The sequence below is a fragment of the Toxorhynchites rutilus genome, chromosome 3 (assembly GCF_029784135.1).
Source record: "Toxorhynchites rutilus septentrionalis strain SRP chromosome 3, ASM2978413v1, whole genome shotgun sequence".
NCBI classification, from domain to species: Eukaryota; Metazoa; Arthropoda; class Insecta; order Diptera; family Culicidae; genus Toxorhynchites; species Toxorhynchites rutilus.
The window spans coordinates 210,480,214-210,506,071 of record NC_073746.1 but is presented as its reverse complement, the minus strand read 5'-3'; the positions used below and the strand labels follow the sequence as shown (position 1 = coordinate 210,506,071).

Below are 25,858 nucleotides of genomic sequence, written 5' to 3'. Positions count from 1 at the left end.
GATTGTATCATAACTCAGGGCTCGTCAACTGACCATCTTTGTGTGTTATTCTACCTACTACATCCACGCAACAATCATCATGTGACCGTAATCTCAGTTCCCTACCGCTCACATTACGATCTGCTGTGTCGGTAATCGGCATTATTAATAACACAACAATGGAAGCCTCATATCAACAGTCCCGCTGTGAACAGTCCAACTGTGTACATTCGAACAGTAGGAATATTCATACGCCGAAAAAGGCGATTTTGTATCGATAGAATAGGAATACTGTTACGTCTAAACAGCTACTGTGTAATATACAGCAAGAGTTATCTTAGGATAAAAATGTACACTAATTAATTCGGCTCTGTTACATCTGAATTGAATCTGAATGAGCCTAATAAAATAAACAGATAGGATGAAAGGAAAATCATAACTCAGAAACGAAAAAAGCGCCTCTCTGATTTCTAGATACGTCATATAAAAAACCTGAGCTTTCGATAAAAAATAAAAAAATAAATGTAGCGACATTCACTAGTTATGAAACCAAAATCCTTTTTTTTACTGGTGCAATATTTTTTCAAAGAAGACTGGCTCATTGGCTTCTATTTGATATGTCGGTAATCTGAATCTGTCAAACAGTTCGAATTTTCGAAAAAAGTTATTTTTGGTTTAAAGGGAGAAAATTGATTTTGGTTAACTTTGAAAAATCATACCTCATAAACGAAACAAAAACACCTCTCCGATTTTTGGACTGGTTATGTGAAAAAACACCTGCTTTCAATAAAAAAAAAAATATCCTGGGAAACAGTACCTCAATGTGAAATTCTCCTGTGTCAGAACTCAATTCTGTGTTAAATTCGTTAGAATGTATTCTTCGTGAGAATACAAAATCACTCTGGTGAATTTCGGTGAACTATCTTCCGATTTTCCAGTTCGGTTTGATGTTATTACTCTGTTACGATGGGTTCTAGAAATGAATGAGAATTGCAATCTAGCACTAGGCATTTAAATGGATAAATCCTGAATTCTCAAATAAGTTAAAACAGCTTTTGTTAAATGGTAAACAAAACTGAGACTCTCAGAAACCTTTCTTTTCACTTCAGAAATATGAGCACATGAGCACTGATCTTTTCTCGGTTCCCCTTTCCCGAGGGCTAAAAGATCGTGTTCTCCGTTGATTTCAACAGCTTTCGAATTTCCTTTTTTCCGTTTTACTTTGTCTAAATGCATACAAACACAAACAGTCTCTTCTCATACACACAACAAGCACGCACGTACAGACCGGTGAAAACGCATTGAACACAGAGGCATCATCCGTTTTCCTTTTTTTTCCCGATTTTGAAGATGCTACTGCTAGAACGAAGCGTACGCAGCTCAGCCGTGTATTTTCTGCTTTTCTTCGAGAATTAGTTTTCACTTTCATTTCGTAGATGTAACATCGGTGCTCCGCGCGTGGCGATGCGCCCCCTTTTATTTATAACATCATGTAGTGTGTACTCATTTGTTGGGAAAATGATTTTTTCCGCAGCAGGAAATTTAGATCCGTTAAGTTATTTTATTTATTGATTTATTTATTGTGTGCTTAGAATTAATCTTACACAAAAGTGTGGGGAATGAATGAACTAGTGGAGTGTACTTAGAAAAAAAGTGTGTGCAAATGAAAAAAATTAAAGTGCGGTGCGGGATTTTGAAGAAATAAATGGAGTGAATTATGCGAATGAATCTCACGAATTGAAACGATTTCACTGGAAGCCTGATCGTCAAATGTGAGTGATACACTTTTATATATGACGGTTAACCTTTATTTAGCTAAAAGCGAAAAACGCAAGCAAACCATGTAGAGTAAATTAAAATCGAACAAAGTTCTAACGAAATCCCAGACAAACGGAAGTACATGATCGTGCATTTGTGTATAATTTTTTTGTCCTAATGGAGCTATTCGCCGAAAATGTCCAAGACAGATGCGATCTTTTCTCGTCTAAAGTAATGCGATGCATTTTCTCTAGCGCATCTCGCAGGCCATAGCGACTGCGAAAAAATCTGCTCGGAATACATTTTGGAGAACATAATCATACAATATAATCGTTTTCACTCTTGGTGGAATATAGACCATTCTTCGGGTTAAACTACTATAATGATCAGATGTCTATGTATATTGGATTTATTTGTGTTCATTTTGAATTTCAATTTAATTTTGTATTTGAGTTTTATTATGATCACTGCTTGATATGATATCGGATGCATAAAAATATGTATAATCGAAAACTAACGGTTTTTCTCTAGTGATCCGAAGTTATTTGCTTTTTTTAATGTCATAACTTAATCATGACTCATTCTAGCATGACATGACAATGAATTGGCTCATTGCATTAGAGGAGATTGTTAAAATTGATGAAACTTTTAGCAAATCAATCAAGATTCAAATTTTAATAACTTTTCGGAAAATATTCGATGGAAGTAGTTCTATTAGTTTCTAATTTTGGAATGGAAAACTGGAGATTTTTTGGGGGTATTTTGAACGTTGTATTTTCAATCAATGTTGTTATAGCTACGAGTTCAATGCAGCTCTTGGATTTTAGATCGGCTATGGAACAGCCGAGACATAGCCATTCAGAAAAACTATCGATACTGTTTACCAATTAGGAGTTTGTCTCCTTTAAACTTATGTAACTGAGCCTGTAAAAATAAACGATTTAACAAAAAAAACTGTTTACCAATTGAATAGTGTCAATACGGGTTCGATACCTTTTGCATTATGAGTTTTATTCTGGTCGGAGAATCAAGATTCGTTAAAAAATAATCGAAATATACACCCTCATCCTCATCCTCATCCGAACGAGTTTTGTACCAAAATTGTGTCTGATTATAATTTATTATTGCAATGATAAAATTTAGGAGAAATACTACAAAATTCAACGAAAATAGTTGGGTAAAGGTCAGAACGACGTGTTCTAAGTATTTAAGTAACATAAGGTAATAGTTTTCTTTCAAGTTCAAATAATTTAAAACCGCCTTCGGACCTGCCGAACTGATAGAGTAAAATTGGGAGAAAATTGAAGTTGGTTCTCGAACGAATTCCAGCGTGACGTGACAACGTTTTGCCTCACTAAAAACAGGTTTTCTTTTCTCGTTTTCATGTATTATATAAATCACACGATTTCCAAAAAGTAAACGAAGTCAAAGTAAAATTATAAAATTTCATACAAGGATCTTCAGATGGAGAATATTTTACAGCAACAAGCGAATTTAGCCAATTCAATACTTTTGTGACGTGAGAACACCTGACTTTTTGCGGTGTCCAACTGTTGAACATTTATGTTATATTTTCGGCTCCGTTTCGAAACATTCAGATGGACTTTGTTTCAATGATTTGTCAAAAAAGATGAATGAGGACTCCTGTATATTAAGTTAAAAAAAACGCGAGAACTTTGCAAAAATCATCATGCATTTTGTGACGTAACAACACGTTCTGTGCGAAAAACAGTCTACACCAGGGTTTCTCAAAGTAGTCGATATCGACTCTTTGGGGTCGATCTCGGTTTCCCAGGAGTCGACAGAAGCGAAAACTGATTTTGTGAGTCGACGAGGCCTAAAATCGACCCCTATTAATCAACACAAGTTCTCATTTGAAACTTTCAAGATACTGTCTAAGTTGTATTACATGAATCAATTTGTTAAAAGAATGACTAATATTTTAATAGAATAGGTTGGGGTTAAAGTAATCCATTATTATTGCGTAAAATTCAAAACTTTATTTGTGATATATAGGATTGTCCGATTGCGATATGCACCGTTTTTTTTGTATATTTTGTTGCCATTTTGAAGGTAAAGGTAACAAACATGGCAACAAGTGATAACCACATTTTTTCTCGTATTGCAAAACTTATTATTTCTTAGCACTCAGGAAGAGTGCCAAGAAATTGTGATCAAGAGATGATTGTGATAATCAATCACTATAAGTTTTTCAATGCGAGAAAAAGATGAAAATCACTAGGTGCCAGGTTCGGACTGGATATATTATTACTTTCCAACTAAACTCCCGGAGTTTCTGGCGAGTCACTATAGACATGTGTGGCTTTGCCTTGGAACATAACACCTCTTCTGATGGCCAATTCAAGTTTCTGGCCAATCACTAGTTAGTCCTGGTTAAGCCACCGTTTGAGCGACTTCACCATGCTTTGACCACGATCGTACTGCACAATATGGTCGTATGGGATCTATTTTTTATCCTCAGTCACTATTCGTTTAAGAAATGGGTCGATTTCATTCCGTGTTGCCAAGGCTTCGCAGATGCAAATTCGATCCTTCCTTTAGGCACGTTTTGACTTGTGCTATTATTGACACATATACTCGATTTAACAGAAGACAGTAATGATCAAATTCAAATCCAAACATGATCCTAATATTTTACTCTATAACAAGCTTGCACTTAGGTTCCAAGTTCTGAAAAAAAAATATCTTTCGAATGAAGTTATTATCATATCACTTCGTTCAGCCGGCAAACAGTTATTAACGCTCAAAACCTTGCACCTCCGACGTAACCTCCTGTTTTTGAAGCTTTTAACTTACACACCGGCACAGAAATTAAAGAAGTAATCCTAAGTCAAAATTCATGCGAAAGCAAGCTTACTACATTACAGTTTTCTTTGTGCATATTGTGAGAACACTTTTTGAAGCTTCATTGCAGCTTGAATAATAATGAACTCATCTAACTCATCTATTAATTTAGTTCAAAAAAAAAAATCAGAAATTACATTTACATTTTTCTGGAAATTGTGATCAGTTTGCTCCCGGCTTACGGTATTTGATGAAAAATTAAAATTATAAAAATGATGAAAAAGTCTATATAAAAAAACATGTTATTTCGCTGTACTAGATATTTTAATTTTGTTTTTGCATAAACAAAGGAGCAATAAAGTGAGCTGTGAGCAGCGACAAACAGTGTTTTTGGGGTTAACGAGCAGTGGCAACTATATTGCCACTCTTTTTTCCAATTGTTTCAATAGTTTATTTTTTATCAAAGGTTTATGTTCTCTGAAGTTTGAGTCGATTCCTTGCCTAATTTCCACGGCCTTCTAAAGGGTTAATCAACAGCAAAGTTTTTCAATTGTTAATTATTTCATATGATTGATGTATGATTGGCTATGGGGGTCTGAGGTATCACTTCATTCTGGAAAAGGGGTTGTTGCAACCCTTTCCGAATTCTTCAGTTTACCGGATCCAATAGTGATAATAATTCCTGGAAGTCCCCGTGTTTTGAATATCTCATTCCAACAGGGGACGTTGCGTTACGTATAGAATGCGTTACGTGATACGGGCAGCGATGAGAGACATAGGATTACGAATAACACCGACACGTAGCAAACGAAGACGTATTTTGACGTGGGACAACGTCTAACTGGTGTATATGGGGAGTAAAATGAAAACCTAAACGAAGAACATGCAGGAAAGAATGAAAGATTCCGAATGCTTATAATTCGAACATTTCTTACTGTATCGGAAAGATATTTGCATCAATTGATAGGGAATATTTCTACGCATTTATCGCAATTAATAAAATGTTATTTATCATTAGATAAACAATCGAATAACTGTAAAATGTTAAGCGTTATCTAAATGCCACTACCTCGTTTTGATTGACCCGATTTACGGCTTCCCCAACACAGCCATCATAACCAAGCAACCTTGAGGAAATTGAAATTGAAAATTCATGCAATTCGGGGGTACTTTTGTTCAGACTAAAATGTGTTTCCCCAACACAGACTTGAAATCCATGGAGCGTGGGGATTTTGGTATTGCAAATTCATGCAGGTCGAGGGCATTTTTGTTCCGACTGAACTGTGTTTCCCTAACACAGACTTCAAATCCATGGAGCGTAGGGAAATTGGCATTGCAAATTCATGCAGGTCGAGGGCATTTTTGTTCCGACTGAAATGTGTTTCCCTAACACAGACTTCAGAACCAAGGGGTCTGGGGGCATTGGCAAATTCATGCAGGTCGGGGTATTTTTGTTACGACTGAAATGTGTTTGCCTAACACAGACTTGAAAACCAAGGTGTTTGGGGAAATCAGTTTTGCAAATAAATGCAAACTGCGAGTACCTTTGTACTCAGATGACTTTGGCCAGGCTAGTATATGTTTCCTGAACACGGTATAAGTTGAAGTTGTTGATCCATGCAAGCCGGGGGTACTTCTGCACCCGCATGTTTTTTTTGGCACTCCGAAAAGTGTTTTCCTAACACGGATTATAAAAACGGGTACAAACACAACGCTTTGGCTCGGTTATTCAAGATTGCATTGAAGGATATGCCTTCATATCTTCTGCTCACTGAATTTCTGGCACTGAGTACCTGAAGTTTATCAAATCAAGCAAATTCGCGGTTCGAGAAGTACGTACACTTAAGAGATACAAACTTCAGAGGGAAATGTAAAATAAAATAATCGTTTGATAATTCTTCCGTTCACATATTTTGTCCTAGGTATCATACCAAACGTAAAAGGACTGTCATTTAATTTACAATACATGAATTGACCTTACATGGCATTTATTCAATCTCTTTACTCACAAAGCAAATATATTGAATTAATTAATTAATATTTTTAAAAGCATAGGCAGCTGTGGCAGTGTTCCGAGCTCTGCAATACAATTTTCCTCACCAATGTTCAAGTTGCTAAAACTTACATTATAGACCTATTAAATGAGAAAAATGAAAAGTTAATTTTCAGAGCACTAGCTCGAGTTATACGACATTTTCCACTATATATTGCGACGGCAGATGAAAATTTAATATTTGGTGAATTATCGATTAGATTTTGGTTAATATTACTTGGTGGAAAGTGTATGCAAATGATCATTTTCTTCACACTGTTTCGCGAAATTATTGATTTTGTGGGCGAGGGGTAAGGGAAGGAGATGAAATAAATGAGCGCCATTGTTGCAGCCATTTGTGGCTAGCTTCCATCTTCACCTTAATTATGAATTTCACTGTGTTTTATTGTTCTCTTCATTCTAGCGTTTTAGCCCCATTTTGTTTTCATTGCTTCAAAAACAGAGAAAAAATATGTTTGACCTTTCTGGAAAATGAGTTCAATGTACGTTTAGATTGCGATACATTACAAAACAAGGCATTTTCAATTGTTTCTGGTATGTTCATAAAAATAAGCTATATAAATTGAATCCACCTGTTACCAGTAGTAAACGGCATGGCGTTATTTTGAAAAAGTCGGGGTGGTCTTGTACCGACCTTCAAAAAGGTGGTCCTAAGCTGACCCTCATTTTTTAGATCGTGATTACTTAACATGTTCATTCTGGCGCTTGCCACCAATGGCTCACACAAGCCTAGCTCACCGGACGGCGTTCACTAACGGTGGAACGCATTTGAATTCGCTATCAGAAACTTTCGATTAACTCTATGTATGCATATATGTGTGCATGTGCGACTACCTGTGTAAGGAAGTTTATGTTTGCGTGTTGAAGATGACGTTGACTTTGACCGATGACGTTTGCCTGTGCTTTGTATGTGAACTTTCTTTGTCTACCTCCACTCGCGTCGCTCTAAGGCTAAGTTCTTCCCACTCTAACATTATCTCCCACTCGCTCAAATATTATCTGTTTACTATAAAGCTTTATTTTTCATTGTTCTTCGCGCACCCATGGATATATGCTAACACTATAATTTCCGATCGTATTGTGGGATTTCAAACCATTTCCGGTCTTTTAGAGTCGCTTTTAACAAACCGGAAGTCATCACCTTCTATTTCAAAATAGCAACGGAATACGATATTAGATTTCCGCTGGTAAGACCCTTTCACCGAATACCCAAATCGTATGGGTTTTCCATATTTTTTGTCATCCAATACTATTATCAGGATCTGTAATTAATTCAGTTAATCATATCAATGTTCAACAGTCCGAATCAACGTGTTGTCACGTCACAAAAGTATTTGACTGACACCAAGTCAATCTAACTATACAAAATACCATACTTTTCATGACGTGACAACAACTGCTTGAAACATTTCATACTCCTGTGTCTTGAAACATTGCATACTCTGTGGAAAGTTCTGAACCATTTTTTTTGGTTTATTTACGTTCATCGTTTTTTGAAACCTAAATATAAAAATGTTTTAAGTTCATCTGATGAACCAAAAAGTACACATATTACATATAATGTAGTTTTTTAAACTCGTCCCTCTCAAAGGCTGGTGCATGAAAATCAAATTCGTTTCAAGGAATTTATGTTGTAACTAGTGCTTATCCAAATAAGGTTTTTATTTTTCATTTTTCTCCTAAAACTAGATTTGAAATTTGAATCTTTGGTGCATGACTTTATGGTATGTGTCAATTGCAGAATGCAAAAGTCGATCTCGATGGGATTGTAAATATTGAAATCCGATCGGGTTTCGGAATATGGATGCTCATGAGGTCGTTTATTCTTAGTAGACTACCAAACATACAGTTTTTGATCTACAATTGAAGAAGACCTTGCACATTGGAATACATTGATCATATGTTTGTCTTTATTTGAATCGAATAGTATTTTTAATCAAAATTTGAATATCAACATCACAATTTTGGAGACTATTTTTAATACATCAATGTTATAAAAAATGACACGTAACGATAAATATGTTAGAGGTGAAAGTAAATTCTGAACCAAATTATTTTAGCGTTACGAACACAAATTGATCGATGAATGATCACAATATGAAAAACCACGTGCGGCGCTAAAATCTGTTGGTATCTTCCACCTCGGGATAAACAGCATTTGTTCGCAGCAAACAGCTTCGAACATCTTTGTTTTCATTCACAAACGCACACACGAACAACATCTGAAAATTCTGTAACACCTTTAGACGCACCCATGTTTCGAATATGGTAGCTATGATGGCAGGAGCGAGAGGGGTGGAAAATCTTGACTGAAGATGAGTAGAGACAACACGTGTCCGCTGGAGGAGATGTTCTCGTCTTCGTTGAAAGGAACGCAAGGAGAGGGCGCGAAGATTCCGGAACCCCTCCTGGCAGGATTATGTACGCTCATTACGCACCCTCGCACCACTCTCGTAACGGTGACTTTGTTTTGTTTGTGCTAGTAGTGGGTTGTTATTACATACGAGTCACTGACTTAGATTAGACTCAGCCAGGGTCAATAACCGAACGAACATTTAGTTGAGGCTGCTTCCTTGATGCATTTGAGTAGGAGCTACCGATGTGTTGTAAACCGCAATCGGAAGAAAATTGAGTTTGGGAAAATGGTGTACTCCAATGTTCGTTGTTATTATTTGAGTAAAACACATATTTGATCAATTTGATCGCATTTCCTGGGTGCAGACAGTGACTTGCAGGGTTGCCACGATTTATTTGCATTCCGTATTTAAAAGAATTCGAATGATTTTTCGCTTTGCAAATACAGCGCGGACTCGATTTCTTTTCACTGTATAATATACAGTGTATATAATCGAATCCTGTATCTATATCTATAAAAATGGATTTCTGTCTGTCTGTCTGATTTTTATGGACTCGGAAACTACTGAACCGATCGACATGAAAATTTGTATGTAGGGGTTTTTGGGGTCGGGTAAGGTTCTTATGATAGTTCGAGACCCCTCCCCCTCTCTAAGGGCCATACAAATGAAACACAAATATCTGTATAACTCGAGAACTAATCATTCAAATGGAGCCGAATTTGGGATGTAAGGGTTTTTGGGTACAAGAAATGTTTCTATGATGGAATGACACCCCTCCCATAAAAATAATGCACATTTTTCAACCAAACATATTCCAACCAATCATGAAAATTGAAAATTTACGGAAAACTCTGAAGGAAAATGGGAAAATTCGAGAAAACTCAATTCGCATATGTTCTACAATTACAAGCGTTGTTTGTCCATTCGATGTTTGCGCTAACAAAATTAATCTTTATTCGAAAGTGGAAATGAATTTTCATGTGATAAATTGCACTCCTATATCGTCTTCTATAATAAAATAGATAGCCGAATGTGTTGATAAGAGCAAAACTCGAGAAAGGAATGGTCCGATTTAGGGCTGTCTTTATTCTATCGTATTTTCTGTATCAAACATTTATCCCATGTAACGGAGAAACATGTTATTTGCAAGTGGATGAAAAATCTTGCACTAGAATTGCGTCTGAAAATAATCTGATATTATAATGACGAGTTTTGGTAGAAGTACTAGGAATGTCATAGTAAAAGATAATTCTAAAGGGTCGATCAGAAGATCAATCAATAAACAGTTCTGCGATTGGACCCATGAACATGCGCTTGGTAAGAAAATGTGGATGTGATAACGAAAAATAAATTTTGGGCGAGACGAAGTTTGTCGAGTCAGCTAGTATAATATAAAAAATCTTAATTATTTCAGGAGGTGATAGTAGATCATATTTGATGATAAAAATCCTTCTAAGCATATGTTCGAATTCTAACAATGACAGAGCTATTGAACTTTTTCTCTGTCTCGGGCACTGTTTGCTTTTAATTTGCTATAATTCAAAAATTACGTTACGTAGGACAATTCTGCTGCTTCCATTTGGAATATGAGAAATTTTTTTACAGGATACCGTTATGAAATTTCTAAATTAGTGAATTTAAGTAACAATTTAGAAGTGAAAAACTTCAAAGTTTGTGGTTGTTAAGGTGTTACTCTTAATTTTATCCCAAAAATCATAATAAACATGAATATTTCTATCAACCTAATTGAAGCTCTCCAACCGAGTTCTTCCTCGAGCGTCAGCTAATTGTATATCTTGAAACGTTATTGAAAGGTTTTTTAACCTTCCTGTACTCGCGCGAAAAATCGGAACTCTTGTACTCACAGACTGTGCGCATCTCTGTAATATTGCTATTGTGTATTTTTTAGGCGTTATTAGTATTAATTCAAAGGAAAAGATATAATTGAATGAAAAATCTCCAGAATTTTTTTTTCTTTGACTTCATTCATAATAGTCATTTAATTCAACCACCTCATTGCTTCTCGGTCTGTCAGACCGTATGCGCGAGTATAGGAGGGTTAAAGCAAAACATCTGGAATGCAACAAGCAAAGCAAACAGCTCGAAAAATTATGTCGACTGCTTTCACCCGATAAATACAGATACAGCGAAATAGAGCTAACAATCTAAATTCTGTTGAACTAGAATTACATAATAGGGCATAATATTTTAGAAATTTTAGAAATTCATAATTTCTCATTGATCACTCCATTCCATCCACTCCATCACTCATCAAATCACGCCATTTAAAATTTGCCTTTAAGATTAAAATAATAATACTTCATTAAAACTTGCGTCTTCAAAGGCGAAGTTTTCTTCAAGAATTTAGTTATTATTGATTTTTGAAACCATATGTCGGATGTTTTCAGCATTTTCAATTGGCCGTTTCATTTGTTAAATGAAAAAATATGCCTGAAGAAAACATTGTTTAAATTATTCCTAGTTATTTTTTTTTGCTTTATTATAAGTTATGGTCAAGCATCTGGTTTTATTGGTGATAGCATAAACACCTTATAAGATGATTACGGAAAAAGGTGGAGGGACATTTAGAACATTGCGTTTGGAGGTGACACTATCCCAGACCAGCTCTGCCGTAATCTCGCAAAGTGACGCAAGCGCCAAAATTGACATTTTCCTTTTTTTGTTATATTTTTTTTTTCCAAAATATATATTTTATTAAGGCTCATATGGCGTCAGCCTAACGGGGCCGGGAGTTCAATATTTTGACAATGTTTGCTTAGACTATGTTAGTAATATGTAACCGATTACTCGCGGTTGACTCGAGGTTAGTATTACAAGTGTTCTCATAATTGGTATGTCGCAGTCTTCGATGCTCTGTACGTGTGCCCGACACGGGATACTTCCTATTGGGATGCAGCTGACCATTAATCAGCAACGCCCCCCTAGTCTGTACCCCATATCTAGCGTGGTGCGTCTTTCTCGACTCGAGGAATCCAGGATAGAATGGTCGCTAGCCGGCGCAATCATCAGCTCGTGTAGAGTTGTCATGAGCGGTACAACCTTTGGCTCTTGTTGAATCATCAGTGGACTGCACAACCTTTGGCCCGTGTATCTGTAAAGAGTGTGTGTATGTATTGCCGCAACTAAGTAAAAGTTTATAGATCGGATAGGATGGATATGAAACAGGGACACAACGAAGGAAACATCATTAAACGTTGACATTGGCGTTTCTGAAGAACAGGTATAGATGAAGCAGAAGATCAAGATCGCGGCTACCTAAGATATCCCGGACGGGGATATCCGATTGTCTGCCTTGTGCTCTCAGTGCTCTGGAGAGCTGAGAGCGAGCAGCATGGAATCGGATACACGACCAGACAACATGCTCGATGTCGTGGTAGCCATCGCAACAATCACAAAGATTGTTTGCTGCGAGCCCAATACGATAGAGATGCGCGTTTAGGTTGTAGTGATTGGACATAAGCCGAGATATCACACGAATGAAATCACGACCTACATTCAATCCCTTGAACCATGCACTCGTCGAGACCTTAGGGATAATCGTGTGTAACCAACGACCGAACTCATCTCCACTCCACATGCGCTGCCAACTTACGAGCGTGTACTGACGAGGAATGGGGAAAAATTCATTATAAGTAATTTGCCTTTCAAAAAGTGTGCCTTCTAAAGCGCCCACCTTAGCTAGCGAGTCCGCTTTCTCATTCCCCGGAATCGAGCAATGAGAGGGAACCCATGCTAAGGTAATCGTGAATAATTTTTCGACCAAAACACTCAATAGTTGTCTTATTCTTGTTAGGAAATAAGATGAGCGTTTATCAACTTTCATTGAGCGGATTGCCTCTATTGAGCTGAGACTGTCTGAAAAAATAAAATAGTGGTCGATGGGCAATGTTTCAATGATCCCTAATGCGTAATATATCGCACCCAGTTCAGCGACATACACGGAACAAGGATCTTTGAGTTTGAAAGAGGCACTGGAATTTTCATTGAAGATGCCGAAGCCAGTGGACCCGTTTATGAATGAACCGTCAGTAAAGAACATTTTATCAGATCTAACTTTCCCATATTCTGCCGAAAATATCGGCGGAATAGAATCGGAGCGTAGGTGATCTGGGATTCCATGGATTTTTTGTCGCATGGACAGATCAAAAATGACAGAGGAATTGCAGAAGTATGGGAAGCAAACTTGGTTGGAGATGCCTGGTGAAGGATGCACGTCGTGTGTAAGGTACTCATGGTATAAAGCCATAAAACTTGACTGAGGAGTCAGTTGGAGTAGATCTTCGAAGTTATCAATTACCAATGGATTCATGATCTTGCAACGGATGAGAAATCTGTAGGATAATTCTGTGAACCGAAGAGTAAGCGGGGGTACTCCTGATTACTCTTCGGTTCACAGAATAGCCTGTTTGTTATAGATCGATAAATCATTCCAAAGGCTTTCAAACCACTGCGTTTTACAGAAATGTGAAAAAATGACCCCGTAAAAGCCTAAAAACGGAGTGGCACATTTTTCCTATGGTGTGACGTAATTTGATTGTGATGCGAAGTGATTTTTTATCTGATCTGATAGCATAGAATGGATTAGCAGGGACAGCAAATTGATATCCTTGATCGATCACATATTGCACATAAAAATTGTAACTAATTGGTTTCAACTCATCAATTTAATTGTTGATTACCAGAATTGATGTCTTTTGATGGCAATGATGTCTTTTATCCTCATGTATTAAGCGATAAAGCTTCTTGACGCTGTTTACTTTCCCACATTCTCATTTTTCTTTCGGATGGATTGAAGCTGAGTGTTGATTGAAGGGTAAATGTCGGATTTGGTGAAAAGCTGCACTTTCTAATTCCTCCGTCGAAACGCATCAAACAACAAAACAACATCCTCGCATAAACTGTATCTGCTTTACATCGGATGATTTTGGACGGCATTATCTTATGTTTTTTCAATGTTTTCAATTGCATTTTGGATTGGAAAAAAATGGTGCTGTCTCTAATTGTTACAATCGGGTTCTCAACTATGTTAGCCTGTTTAACGCATGTTACAATGTCGGAAAATGTGTAGAACTTTTCTCCCTGATGCTTTCTCATGTTCCGCTCAACGGCAGCATTTTGGATAAATAATTGGAAACAATCGGTTGTGGAAACAGTAATTAAAATTCGCTGTTTCCACAACAAACTGGCGTTGGTAACATAGCTTAAATAAAACGGCAAAAACCAAGCCGATGGCAATGTTTTTCCATCAAGTGTACACAATTTGAACAGATCAGATTTTCGTAATGTACGCGTAAGCTGATTATACATGCAATTTTACGAAAAGTCTCGTACTGTACCAGTTCCTCTACGTTATCTCTCGATAAAACAGAGAACTGTTAAGAAAAAAATTACTGTTAAACAAGTTGAGTTATTGTTGATTACAGTATTCAAAGTAGTTTTCTCCAGCTTTAATACATTTTTTACATCGATTTATTCGCGTTACGCGTCCACTCGTAGAATTCACAGGATCTAATTCATACACGGATCTATCGTTTTGTTTATGAACGTTGGCGGCAGTTTGTGCATTCCCCGCAGATCACAACGCCCATAACGTGCGCAGACGTGTTTTGGTTTAAAGTCAATGCCAAGATGACGCTTTCGCGCGAGATGAATGTCCGTTGTCTAACAAGATCTAGTCGTTCGCGTGCACACACAGAGATAATTGAACACATCGGATGCAGTTGCTAATGTTAGATGTTAGACGCGACGCGTTCTACCGAAAGCGACGTTTGCCTCAAAAACGAAAAGTAGGAAATTGCCTGGTTGGCTATTTTCATCGTTCACAGATGAGACCGAACATATTTTTAAACACTGCGCTGAATTTCATTCAGTGACTGTTTTTGTAATTTTCGGCTGAAAATGTTTGACCTATGAACAAAAACAACCCCGCTGTGAAAAACGTAGAAATGCGATTTCAAGCGCAATCATCTGCTTATGAGACTTTGCCAAAATACATCCATTTTAAGTTTCCGTCAAGTCAATGAGATCTAAAGAGAATGAAAAAAAGTTGGATGGGATGAAAACTACTTCTCCACCTCATTAACGGATGATGTCTCAATAGCTTCTCGAAAGGGGAATTGTGTGTAAATACAAAAAGCAGATGATTGACTCTTCCGGTATGTCAATTTTTATATACTTAAACTTCTTCAAACGAAAATGGCGCATATATTCTACTAATGAGTATTTGCGAAATCATAGTTTATGTTACGAACTAATTGAAACAAGCAATCCATATCACAACCATGGAGAAAGTAAGTATGCATACTTGCTAGTCTACATTTTTGCCCAAGGGGTGATATTTTTAGAACGAGTTTCATTCCTTTGCGTGTCAAAGTCCCGACTTCTCGGTTCGGTTGTATTCACGGAGACACGTTTTTTTGGCCTACCAGTCTTGAGATGTATTGTGTAACATGTCTGGAGAGCATTCGCGCACGCGTTCCTGATAGTGAATGGTCAATTGAAACGATCATGAAGTGTATCTTTAAAAAATAGTTTGTTTAAAATGTTTTATTTTTCTATATTTGATGGTTCTATAGGTTCTCTCTATGATTGTTGCCTCCACGTGAACGCGTTATTTGTTATCATTTAGTATGCCAATGTGCACTGGGTTTGTCCTCTCGCTTTCTTCCTCTGGCTTATACCCATATGCAGGAAATATGATGGTTTTCGGTTTATTCTATTTGCTTGTTTATAACTTCGGACATTATTTTAGAATCCTTCGAAATTTTGGAAATAACTATTCAGTAGAATGGTTTGATCTTTCTGAAAAGGTTTTTCAATGAACGATAATTAATTGATGATTCGTTCCTCTCGCAAGAACAATACACAAGCAACTTGTTTCTGTATGACACGAACGCTATTCCAGTGGCCTTTCAAAGTACTCACGGTTGCATCATAATTTGAGCCGAAATTCTCATGAAATCATTGAGGGTTGATGTACAGGGTGACTCAAAAGTCATGACATTCTTCAAACATAAGCAGGTGACCACTTTACCTCACGAATTGATATTTTTTTATAAGTGGAAATGGATTTTCAGGTGAAGAAACGCACTCCTGTATGTTATCTATATATATAAAAATGGATTTCTGTCTGTCTGTCTGTCTGATTCTTATGGACTTGGAAACTACTGGACCGATCAACATGAACATTGGTATGTAGGAGTTTTTGGGGCCGGGGAAAGTTTTCATGATAGTTTTAAACCCCTCCCCCTTCTCTAAGGGCGGGCTGCCATACAAATTAAACACAAATTTCTACATAACTCGAGAATTAAACAAGCAAATGAAACCAAATTAGGCATATTGAGGTTTTAAGGTGCAATAAATGTTTCTATGGTAGTTAGACTCTCCACCCCCCTCTCTAAGGGAGTGCTGCCATACAAATGAAACACAAATTTCTGCATTACTCGAGAATTAATCAAGAAAATGAAACTAAATTAGGCATATTGAGGTTTTAGGGTGCAATAAATGTTTCTATGGTAGCTAGACTCCCATCCCCCTCTCTAAGGGGGGGTGGGGGGTCGTGTGGGTCTGTCATACAAATGAAACACAGATTTCTGCATTACTCGAGAATTAATCAAACAAATGAAACCAAATGTGGCATGTGTAGGTTTTAGGGTGCAATACATATTTTTTCATGGTGGTTAGGCACACCATCCTTCTTTCTAAGGGGGAGCTGCCATACAAATGAAACACAAATTCCTCCATTACTCGAGAATTAATCAAGTAAATAAAACGAAATTTGGCATGTGAAGGTTTTTGAATACGAGAAATGTTTCTTTGATTGTATGATATCCCTCCCTTTTCTGAAATGGAGAGGGGGTTCCGTAAAAATAATACACATATTTCAGCCAAACATATTCCAACTAAACATGACAATTGAAAATTTTCTGATAACTCTGAAGGAAAATGGGAAAATTTGGAAAATTCAATTCACATATGTTCAACAATTACATAGTGACAAGCGTTGTAAGTCCATGTGATGTTTGCGCTAACGAAATTGATTTTTGTTCGAAAGTCTAAATGGATTTGATTGTGATATAATGTACTCCTATATCTTCTTCTATCTATATAAATAAAAATGGATCACCGAATGTGTTGATAAGAGCAAAACTCGAGAAAGGAATTGTCCGATTAAGGGCTGTATTTATTCTATCATATCTATCAAACATTTATTCCATGTAACGGAGAAACATGTTATTTGCAAGTGGTTGAAAAATCTTGAACGGGAATTTTGTCTGAAAATAATCTGATATTATAATGACGAGTTTTGATAGAACTACTACGAATTTTATAGTAAAAGGTAATTTCAAAGGGTAGATTAGAAAATCAATCAATGAACAGTTCAGCGATTGGACCCATGAAAGTGCGCGTTTAGTCAGAAAACGTGAATGTGATAACGAAAAATAAATTTTGGGCGAAACGAAGTTTGCCGGGTCAGCTAATAACTATATAAATAAAAACGGATTGCTAAATGTGTTGGTAAGCGCAAAACTCGAGGAAAGAATCGTTCGATTTGAGATGTCTTCATCTTATATATAAAATAAGTTTTACCGAGGTATGTTTAATTCATCATCACAGGAGAACGGCTGATCAGATCTGCGTCGTCTATATATCGTTGTGTTTGTTTCATTCAAAATAGAATGTTAGAATACTTTGGAGGTTATTTAAAATAAAAAAAAACATGAAAATTCGACATTCTCTGGTTTTTTTTTTATATCGGTGTTCATAAATGACATGAAAATCAAAATTAATAAAGCCGATCCTACAGAAATACTTGTTGATCGTTCGTCTGTTTTCTATTGTTAGTTTAATTTAGCTGAAAAGAATAAGGAATGACACTTTTGCAGTACATTCTTAAAGTTTATTATCATTATTATTATTAGTACACTCAACTGGAATCCAACAAATGTAGGAAACTTCACAGCTCTTCATGTCCTGAAATTGATATCATTAGATTAGATAGGACATCTTCTAATTTGTATGATTTTTTTTTCACTGGGAAATGAAGAATTGCTTCTTCTTTAAAAGTCGCGAATTGTGAGTCAAAATATGTTTCTCGCTTGCCAATGCGGTACGTAATAATTTGATCTGCGCAATTTTGCATATTTTCTGTTGAGAATCAATCTAAGTTTCATTAAAAAATAATGTTTAAAAATAGTTCAATCGGAGAAAAAATCCCATGATCTCAACGAAGAAACTTTTTTTTGTTTTGCTTTCCTACTAGAAAAATATTTTTTACCTAATTCATGAATTGTTTCAGATCTCTCCGTATTACACATGAATTTAAAAAAAATGCATCAAATTGAAAACTAACAGCTTTGCCGAATACCTAATTTAATTGCAATGATGAACATTTTAATTTTAACAACCCTAGTTTTAAATTCAAAGTTAAGCATACATTAACAAAATCAGCAACGCGTCACATGAATTTTTCTTGTGAATGGCAATATTGTTATCCTTTTTAGTTTCCTAGCGTTCTCCGTATCGTTCACCACAATCCAAGGACAATTTTGGGGAGTTAAGTTGGTCGTTCATGATTCCTTACAATTCCGTCAGCTAGCTGAACCTCCACGAATACCATTTGATGATAATTCAGAATGTGGATAACCATTTACTCCGGAACCGTTGATTGTTCCAACAGTGTGTATTCGGCTTGTATCGAATTCGAGACTAAGTTACTGAAAGTCATCAGATTCAACTAAGAAAATTCGAGGAGTACGTATACTTAAGAGATGGGATAAGTTCGGAGGGAAATTCTGTACACCTCGCTCTACGGCCTAGTTACGTTCCACGAAACTTGGCCGCAAAGCGAAAAGCCGTATAAGAAATCAATTGTTCTGATACAAATTCATATAAATTCATTTGGATCGGTTCCATATTTATAAAATATGTAACATGGTTTATCAATCAAAATGCATTTAGTCTTTTTATTTCGTTTAAATCAAAAATACACACATAACAAGTTCATACATTAATTTACACGATAAAATACCCAAAACAATGTTTATCGTGTAAATCAACATTTCGCTCGAAGTTCCATATGAAAAATCAAGATGATCATTTTCATTGGCACCCTAAACCATACGTTTTGCCTCCTATTCCGAAAAAAGACTCAAAAGTCTCAGTGTCGATTTTTGACAATAAAAATTTTGGAGATTACAGTAGATCTCGACGTTTCATGCAATTATAAGACATTTGGCATCAAAAATAAATTCGAAAATACAATATTCATCGACATCGAAAAAAAGTTTTTTGCCGTTATAGCGAATCATTTTAGGCCGTAAATCGAAAACGTGCCTTAATTGAAGAGGACCATTATAGCGAAATGCCGTATAAAGAGCGGCCGTATAGCGAGGTATGGGTGTATATATAAAAATGGATTTCTGGCTGTATGTCTGTCTGTCTGTCTGATTGCTATGGACTCGGAAACTACTGAACAGATCAACATGAAAATTTGTATGTAGGGGTTTTTGGGGCCGGGGAAGGTTTTCGTGATAGTTTGAGACCCCTTCTCCCTCTCTAGGGGGGGGAGGGGGTGGTCTGCCATACAAATGAAACACAAATCGATAATAAATTAAGCAAATGAAACGAAATTTGGCATATGGAGGTTTTAGTGTGCCATAAATGATTCTATGGTGGTTAGATACTCCTCCTCCCTCTTTTAGGTGGGGCATCCATACAAATGAAACACAAATTTCTGCATAACTCGAGAATTAATCAAGAAAATGAAACCAAATTTGGCATGTGGAGGTTTTAGGGTTCAAAAAATGTTTTTACGGTAGTTAGATACTCCACTCCCCTCTCAAAGGTGGAGCTGCCATACAAATGAAAGACAAATTATTGCATAATTCGAAAACTAATCAAGCAAATGGAGCCAAATCTGTCATGCGAATGTTTTAGGGGACACGAAACGTTTCCATGGTGAATAGACACTCCTCCCCTCTTTCTCAGGGGGGTGCTGCCATACAACTCAACTCAATATTTTGCATTACTCGAGAATTAATCAAGCAAATGGAACCAAATTTTGCATGTAAAGGTTTTAGTGTGCAATAAATGATTCTATGGTGATTAGATACTCCTCCTCCCTCTCTTAGTTGGGGCAGCATACAAATGAAACACAAATTTCTGTAAAACTCGAGAATTAATCAAGAAAATGAAACCAAATTTGGCATGTGATGGTTTTAGGGTGCAATAAATGTTTTTACGGTAGTTAGACACTCCACCCCCTCTCTAAGGGGCAGCTGCCATACACTCGAAAGACACATTTCTGCATCATTCGAAAACTATTCAAGCAAATGGAGCTAAATTTGTCATGCGAATGTTTTAGGGGACCAAAACGTTTCCATGGTGAATAGACACTCCTCCCCTCTCTCTGAGAGGGAGCTGCCATACAAATGAAAAACAAATTTCTGCATAACTCGAGAATTAATCAAGCAAATGAAAGCAAATGTATCAATGATGAGAACTGATGAAACACGGGAGAAATTTGAATATTTATGAACGGGTAAATTCTGCGTGTTCATGCTAAGGAAACTTCAAACACAAACGATAATGAGTAGTGTTGTAAGATTTCTGCCGATTATATTATAATTTAAATGTAGTTCTCATGTGAAATGATAGAGATACCAAGGGATTATTCTTAGGAAGCAATTGTGATATTAATTTGATAGTTATATCATCAGTGCATTAAGAATTTCTAGATATTAGTAGAATTTTAGTAGAATTTACCCGTTCATAAATATTTAAATTTCTCCCCTGTTTCACCAGTTCTCATCATCGTTAACAGTTTACTGTGATTGCTTGGTAAGTGTTTCGCAGTTGACTATGAAATGAGGGGCTCAGAATGCAAGGGGTGTAAGTGACTTGATCGATTTCTCTTCATCAACTTTTTATTTAGTTAATAACTCAACTGCAAAAACTTTCCAATTTAAGTTTGCTATTATTTATTTTATTCGATGATTTTTTATGTTTTCAATCAAATAGGTATCAAAGTAGAAAGCTGAAAAGGATATTGAACTAATTTATTAAAAATATCAACCGAATAATATCTGTGCATAAAGTTTAGACCTGTTTTCTGCATCATATGCCTTCAGCGTCCGAAATATGGTTCTGAACGGTACTGAAAAAAAAGTTCATGCATGCATTGAATAATAATATTATTGAAGAATAAGTGCGCACATAAAGATTGTATTTATTATTTTCGGCATCACTGTACATCAAACAGTTTCTGTTCGAGCCGTTATAGAATCCGAATTTATTCATTTCGTCAAACAAATGTAGACTACACACTTATGTTACAATGTTTTCTTAGGTTAAATATTATTTTTGCGGTACATGTTCCTTTTTAATTGTTTTTTTATTCATTGTTGGGTCAATTATTTCGCAGTGCTGATTGTATATACGCATCATGCGATTGATAGGGGCGTTATTTGCATAATTTGTTCTGGATGTTTTGGTTAGAAACAAATTTCGCATTCTTAGTTGACGCCCAGGTACATAGAAATTTAGTTTTTCTAGTAATTCAGCTGACTGTACTCGTTGCGAAATTAGGTCATTAACAAAAGAAAGCATTGCAAATTCACGGCGTTCTTTTAGTGTTTGGATGTTTATGAGCATGCAACGTGCTTCATATGAAGGAAGTGGAAATGAGGTCCAGTTGAGTTTACGAAGTGTAAATAGAAGAAACTGTTTCTGGACTGACTCAATGCGTTCTTCATGTACGACCAAACGATGTTACAGTATTCCAGAATAGGCCTTACATATGTAATATATAAAAGCTTTATTGTGTATGGGTCCTGGAAGTTATGTGAGAAGCGTTTGACAAAACTTAACACACTATTCGCCTTATTTATTACAGAGTTGTAGTGTTCTATGAATGTGAGTTTACAGTCCAGGACGACGCCTAGATCTCTAACTATTTCACATTTTTCTACATTTTGATTTCCAAGACATATTGCAATATTTGGTACATGTTTTTTTCTGCTAAATGTTATAGAGTTGCACTTTTTCACATTCAGTGTTAGTAGATTTTTATCACACCAAGTATGGAATACATGTATTTCGTTTCGAAATGCTTCGATGTCGTTTTCATTTCCAATTTCCGCGAAAAGCTTCATGTCGTCGGCATACACAAATACATTGATACGCTTGAGAACGAAGGAGATGTCATTAACGTACAGAATGAAAAGAAGAGGACCAAGATGAGAGCCTTGTGGGACTCCCGAAGTGACTTACTGGATTTGAAAGAGAATTTTGAAAATGAACAATTTGTTCCCACAAGCCACGTTTACCGTTTGGCAAAGAGAGTCACGTCTTTAATACGTTTAGAACTATGTTTCTTCTTCAAATTCCTGTTATCCCGAGCAACCAAAATCTATCTAAATCTATCTGATTCAATGTGGTTGTACCGTTCATAGAAGTGTGCCACCCTTCTTACGTGAAAAATAATCCGCGTTACGTGTTAGATTTTATGTTCGCTTCCGAGGATGGTATACTCAAGGCATCAAATGGCATTTAAATACCTTTTTCCCATATGTAAATTTTGTTGAGGGACGGCGTACATGTGATCCATGCGGAGCGGGGTTTATGACACACGAATTGAGTGAACGGAACCAAGTGGCGTCAGAAAGAGGACAGATAAATGTGACGCGCTACGAAGGAAGGACCCCCAGCAATAATTTCTTTGCGCATTATCGGAAGCTGTGTGATGCAAGAGAGTGAAAAAGGTGCGTGGCGGGCGCGAGTGACAAAATACTGAGTCAGAGCTGCGCAGTCTATGGGTGCGCAACATGACATGTGCGGATAGAAACAAAGTTCGTTCTAATGTACGTAGATTTATGGCGTTGCATCGTTTCACATACTGGGGAAATGGCAATCGCCGGAGGGTTGCTTCTGAGTGAGGGTTTCCGTATGTACCCATACTAAGTGCAGATAAATGATTAGAAAAGTGTGAGACGCATCTCCACACACAGTGCGAACAACTGTGTTCCCCTCGTTTATTTACATTCATTTTATTTCCACTCTAGTTCCACTTTTAGCGTACGTTACTCCAGATAATCGTGTTGCTAGTCCATGTAATATAACATTTTATTTCTCTCGACAGATTTTTCAACGAAAATGGATGACTCAACGGAAAAGCTGCTCAACGATTCAATGATTTCCACCATGTCCACCAACACCGACGACCTCGCTTCGTCCGGTGTGGATAATTTAAACTATGTTCCTGGACATCCGGACAATCCGTACTATGCAGACATCACTAAGGATAGAGTTGTGCCCGATTTCCTTCTTGGAACATACAATCGAACGGAAGTCCCAAAAGTTACGAGACCCCTTTCAATGTACGAACCGTGGATTGGGCCAAAGGTTCATACTCTGTCAACAAATGCTCAACACCAACACGAAGCTGACATCAGCTTCGAGTCCGAGTTGGTTGCTCGGAAAAATTGCTGGGAAGCAGAAGATGCGAATGATTTCATCACCACATTGGATGAGTCCGCTATTCTTGATATCGAGTCGTTCGAAGACGTCAACCAGTTGTATGCACAGCCAGCATCTAAGGTGATAGTTGCAGCTGACATCCATCATCGGTCCGATATGGATGACAGAAAATACGAAGAAATTGAAATCTATGCCACAGTCAAGAAGAAGAAGCCACGCGAAAAACCCGTAATTCAATCTCAACCAGTTGACTGTCAAGAGATGATCACATCCGGCGGACCGATGGAAAAGTTTCCGGATATTATGACTACTTCCTGCTACGGCGAGCTGATGAACACGAGCGAGGTGTGGAACGATAACGCATCGATGGTGAAAAGTAACGAAAATCTTCTGGATTCCCGCGCATTTTCGATTGGAAACAACAATTCTATGAACAATTCCATCATGGATGGGTTTTCATCCATGGCTAGTTCCATATATGAGCCGCATTCTATGAATTCTTCGATTGAGATAGTGAAACTTCCCTCCAACGAGAAAGCACGCGTTAAATGGTGGGACGAATTTACGGAAGAAACCGAAGCTGAGTTGAAACAAATAGCTGAAAAAGGTAGGTGGTTTTTCATAGGCGAATATTCTGTATTGATCGCTTATTTCGCATTGCATTGAGAGATTGCATCTCTCGATTTTATTTATTTTGAATCATTTTAATATTTCGTTTCAATTATTTTCATCAAATAAAAACAAATAGTGAAATTTAGCGTATAATTTTCATCAGGTTTATTAAAGCTGTTGAATGAATTTTTATTCCATGTTTCAGGTTCTCTCAATAGGGCGATTTTTCTAATTTAGTTCACGTTTTTATGATTATGAATAAGACGCAGACCCTGTGTCTTGTTTGTGATCATTTTCAAAACAAATTGAATCGTAAACTGCAAATGTCTAAACTCGGAAGGTATATCTTTAAGAATCATTGGTATGCATGAGAATAATACATTTTCCTGTTTGAATTTGGAGCTTCTACCACATGAAACCATTACCAGATATATAAATAAAAAAAACTGGAATTTGCCAACAAATGGCTCTAACTGTCAATGTGATTCTCATCATAACCCAACAAACAATCATTACCTGTTATTAAACTAGTCAGGCGAATAATGGTCCAACAAAGGCATTGATTGCTAAATAAAACAATATGCTAAACTATACGTTGGCCTAATTAATGCTATTATTCAACCATTGATATACACATGTATTGCAGAGCAGCTTTTCCACAACAACTGACGGTTCACTGAAATGAGCATTTACATCAAGCGAATACAGTAGTAATATAGAAGGTAATTTTGCATTACATTCTTAAGTGATCGAACGAATCAAATGATTTGATGAAGGATACCCATTCCGTGAGGTTATGCACCAAAGGAAGAAATTTCAAATCTAGTTTTAGGTGGAAATTGAAACCGTTATTTGAATAAGGACTAGTTATATAATCAATTCTTTGAAACGAATTTGATTTTTATGCATAAACCTTTGCGAGGGACGAGTTTAAAAAACTACATCATTATATTTAAAACATTTTTGGTTTTCAGTATTTTTATGTTTCTTGAGATATATCTGCACTTGCTTAGCCAAACTTTAAATTTTATTTGCCATTGAATGGATAATTAAATACTTGTTTGAAGAGCGGTGGGTAGACCTAGGTTTCATTTCATTTATGAGAAACAAGCATTTCAAAAACAAGTACAGGTCAGACTCGATTATCCGGAGTATTGATTTTTTTTTTCACTCCGGATAATCGAATCCTCCGGATAATCGAGTTATTGAAAAAAACGAATTTTCTCTCGGTAAACGTAATATAATTATGAATTGTACTTATTTATTAAACTGTTTTATCTAGGTTGACCCGTTTGTATGTTTGTGACTTTGTAACTTTGTAACTTTGTAATGTTGTAACTTTGTAACGTTGTAACGTTGTAACTTTGTCTGTAGCGCTGTACCACATGCTTAGAAATTTAACCCCCTTCCTGTTGACCGTTTGATCTGAAATTTGGAATACATATTTATCTCTGGTGTCATTATAAAACTGCACATTCCATAATCTTGAAAATCCAAGATGGCGGCCGCTACAAATGGCGAATTACAAATTTTCTCAGAACCCCATCAATATGTATATCAAATGAAAGGGATTGACTAGTAGAATGCAGTTACTTACGAAAAATGTAAATCCAAGATGGCGGCCGCTACAAAACGGCGGATTACACATTTTCTCAGAACCCCATCAATATGTATATCAAATGAAAGGGATTGACTAGTAGAACATAGTTATTTATGAAAAATGCAAATCCAAAATGGCCGCCACCACAAAATGGCGCCATATATATTTTTTTTCAAAAACTCATCAATATGGGTA

At 36.6% G+C, this 25,858-nt stretch overlaps 1 protein-coding gene across 4 annotated transcripts in view; it reads left to right on the top strand.

Annotated features, from left to right (window-relative positions):
* Positions 1–1,414: 1,414 nt before the first annotated feature.
* Positions 1,415–25,858, top strand: part of LOC129775413 (protein TANC2) — a 249,928-nt gene continuing 225,484 nt past the window's right edge. For 2 of the 4 annotated variants that reach the window (XM_055780147.1, XM_055780144.1), the window contains exons 1-2: positions 1,415–1,751; positions 23,114–24,058. In XM_055780147.1, the coding sequence (XP_055636122.1) occupies positions 23,128–24,058 (931 nt within the window). In that variant the 5' untranslated portion in view covers positions 1,415–1,751; positions 23,114–23,127. Of the gene's footprint in view, positions 1,752–22,939; positions 23,050–23,113; positions 24,059–25,858 lie in introns of those variants that run through there. The other 2 variants (XM_055780145.1, XM_055780146.1) reach the window with 2 other exon arrangements.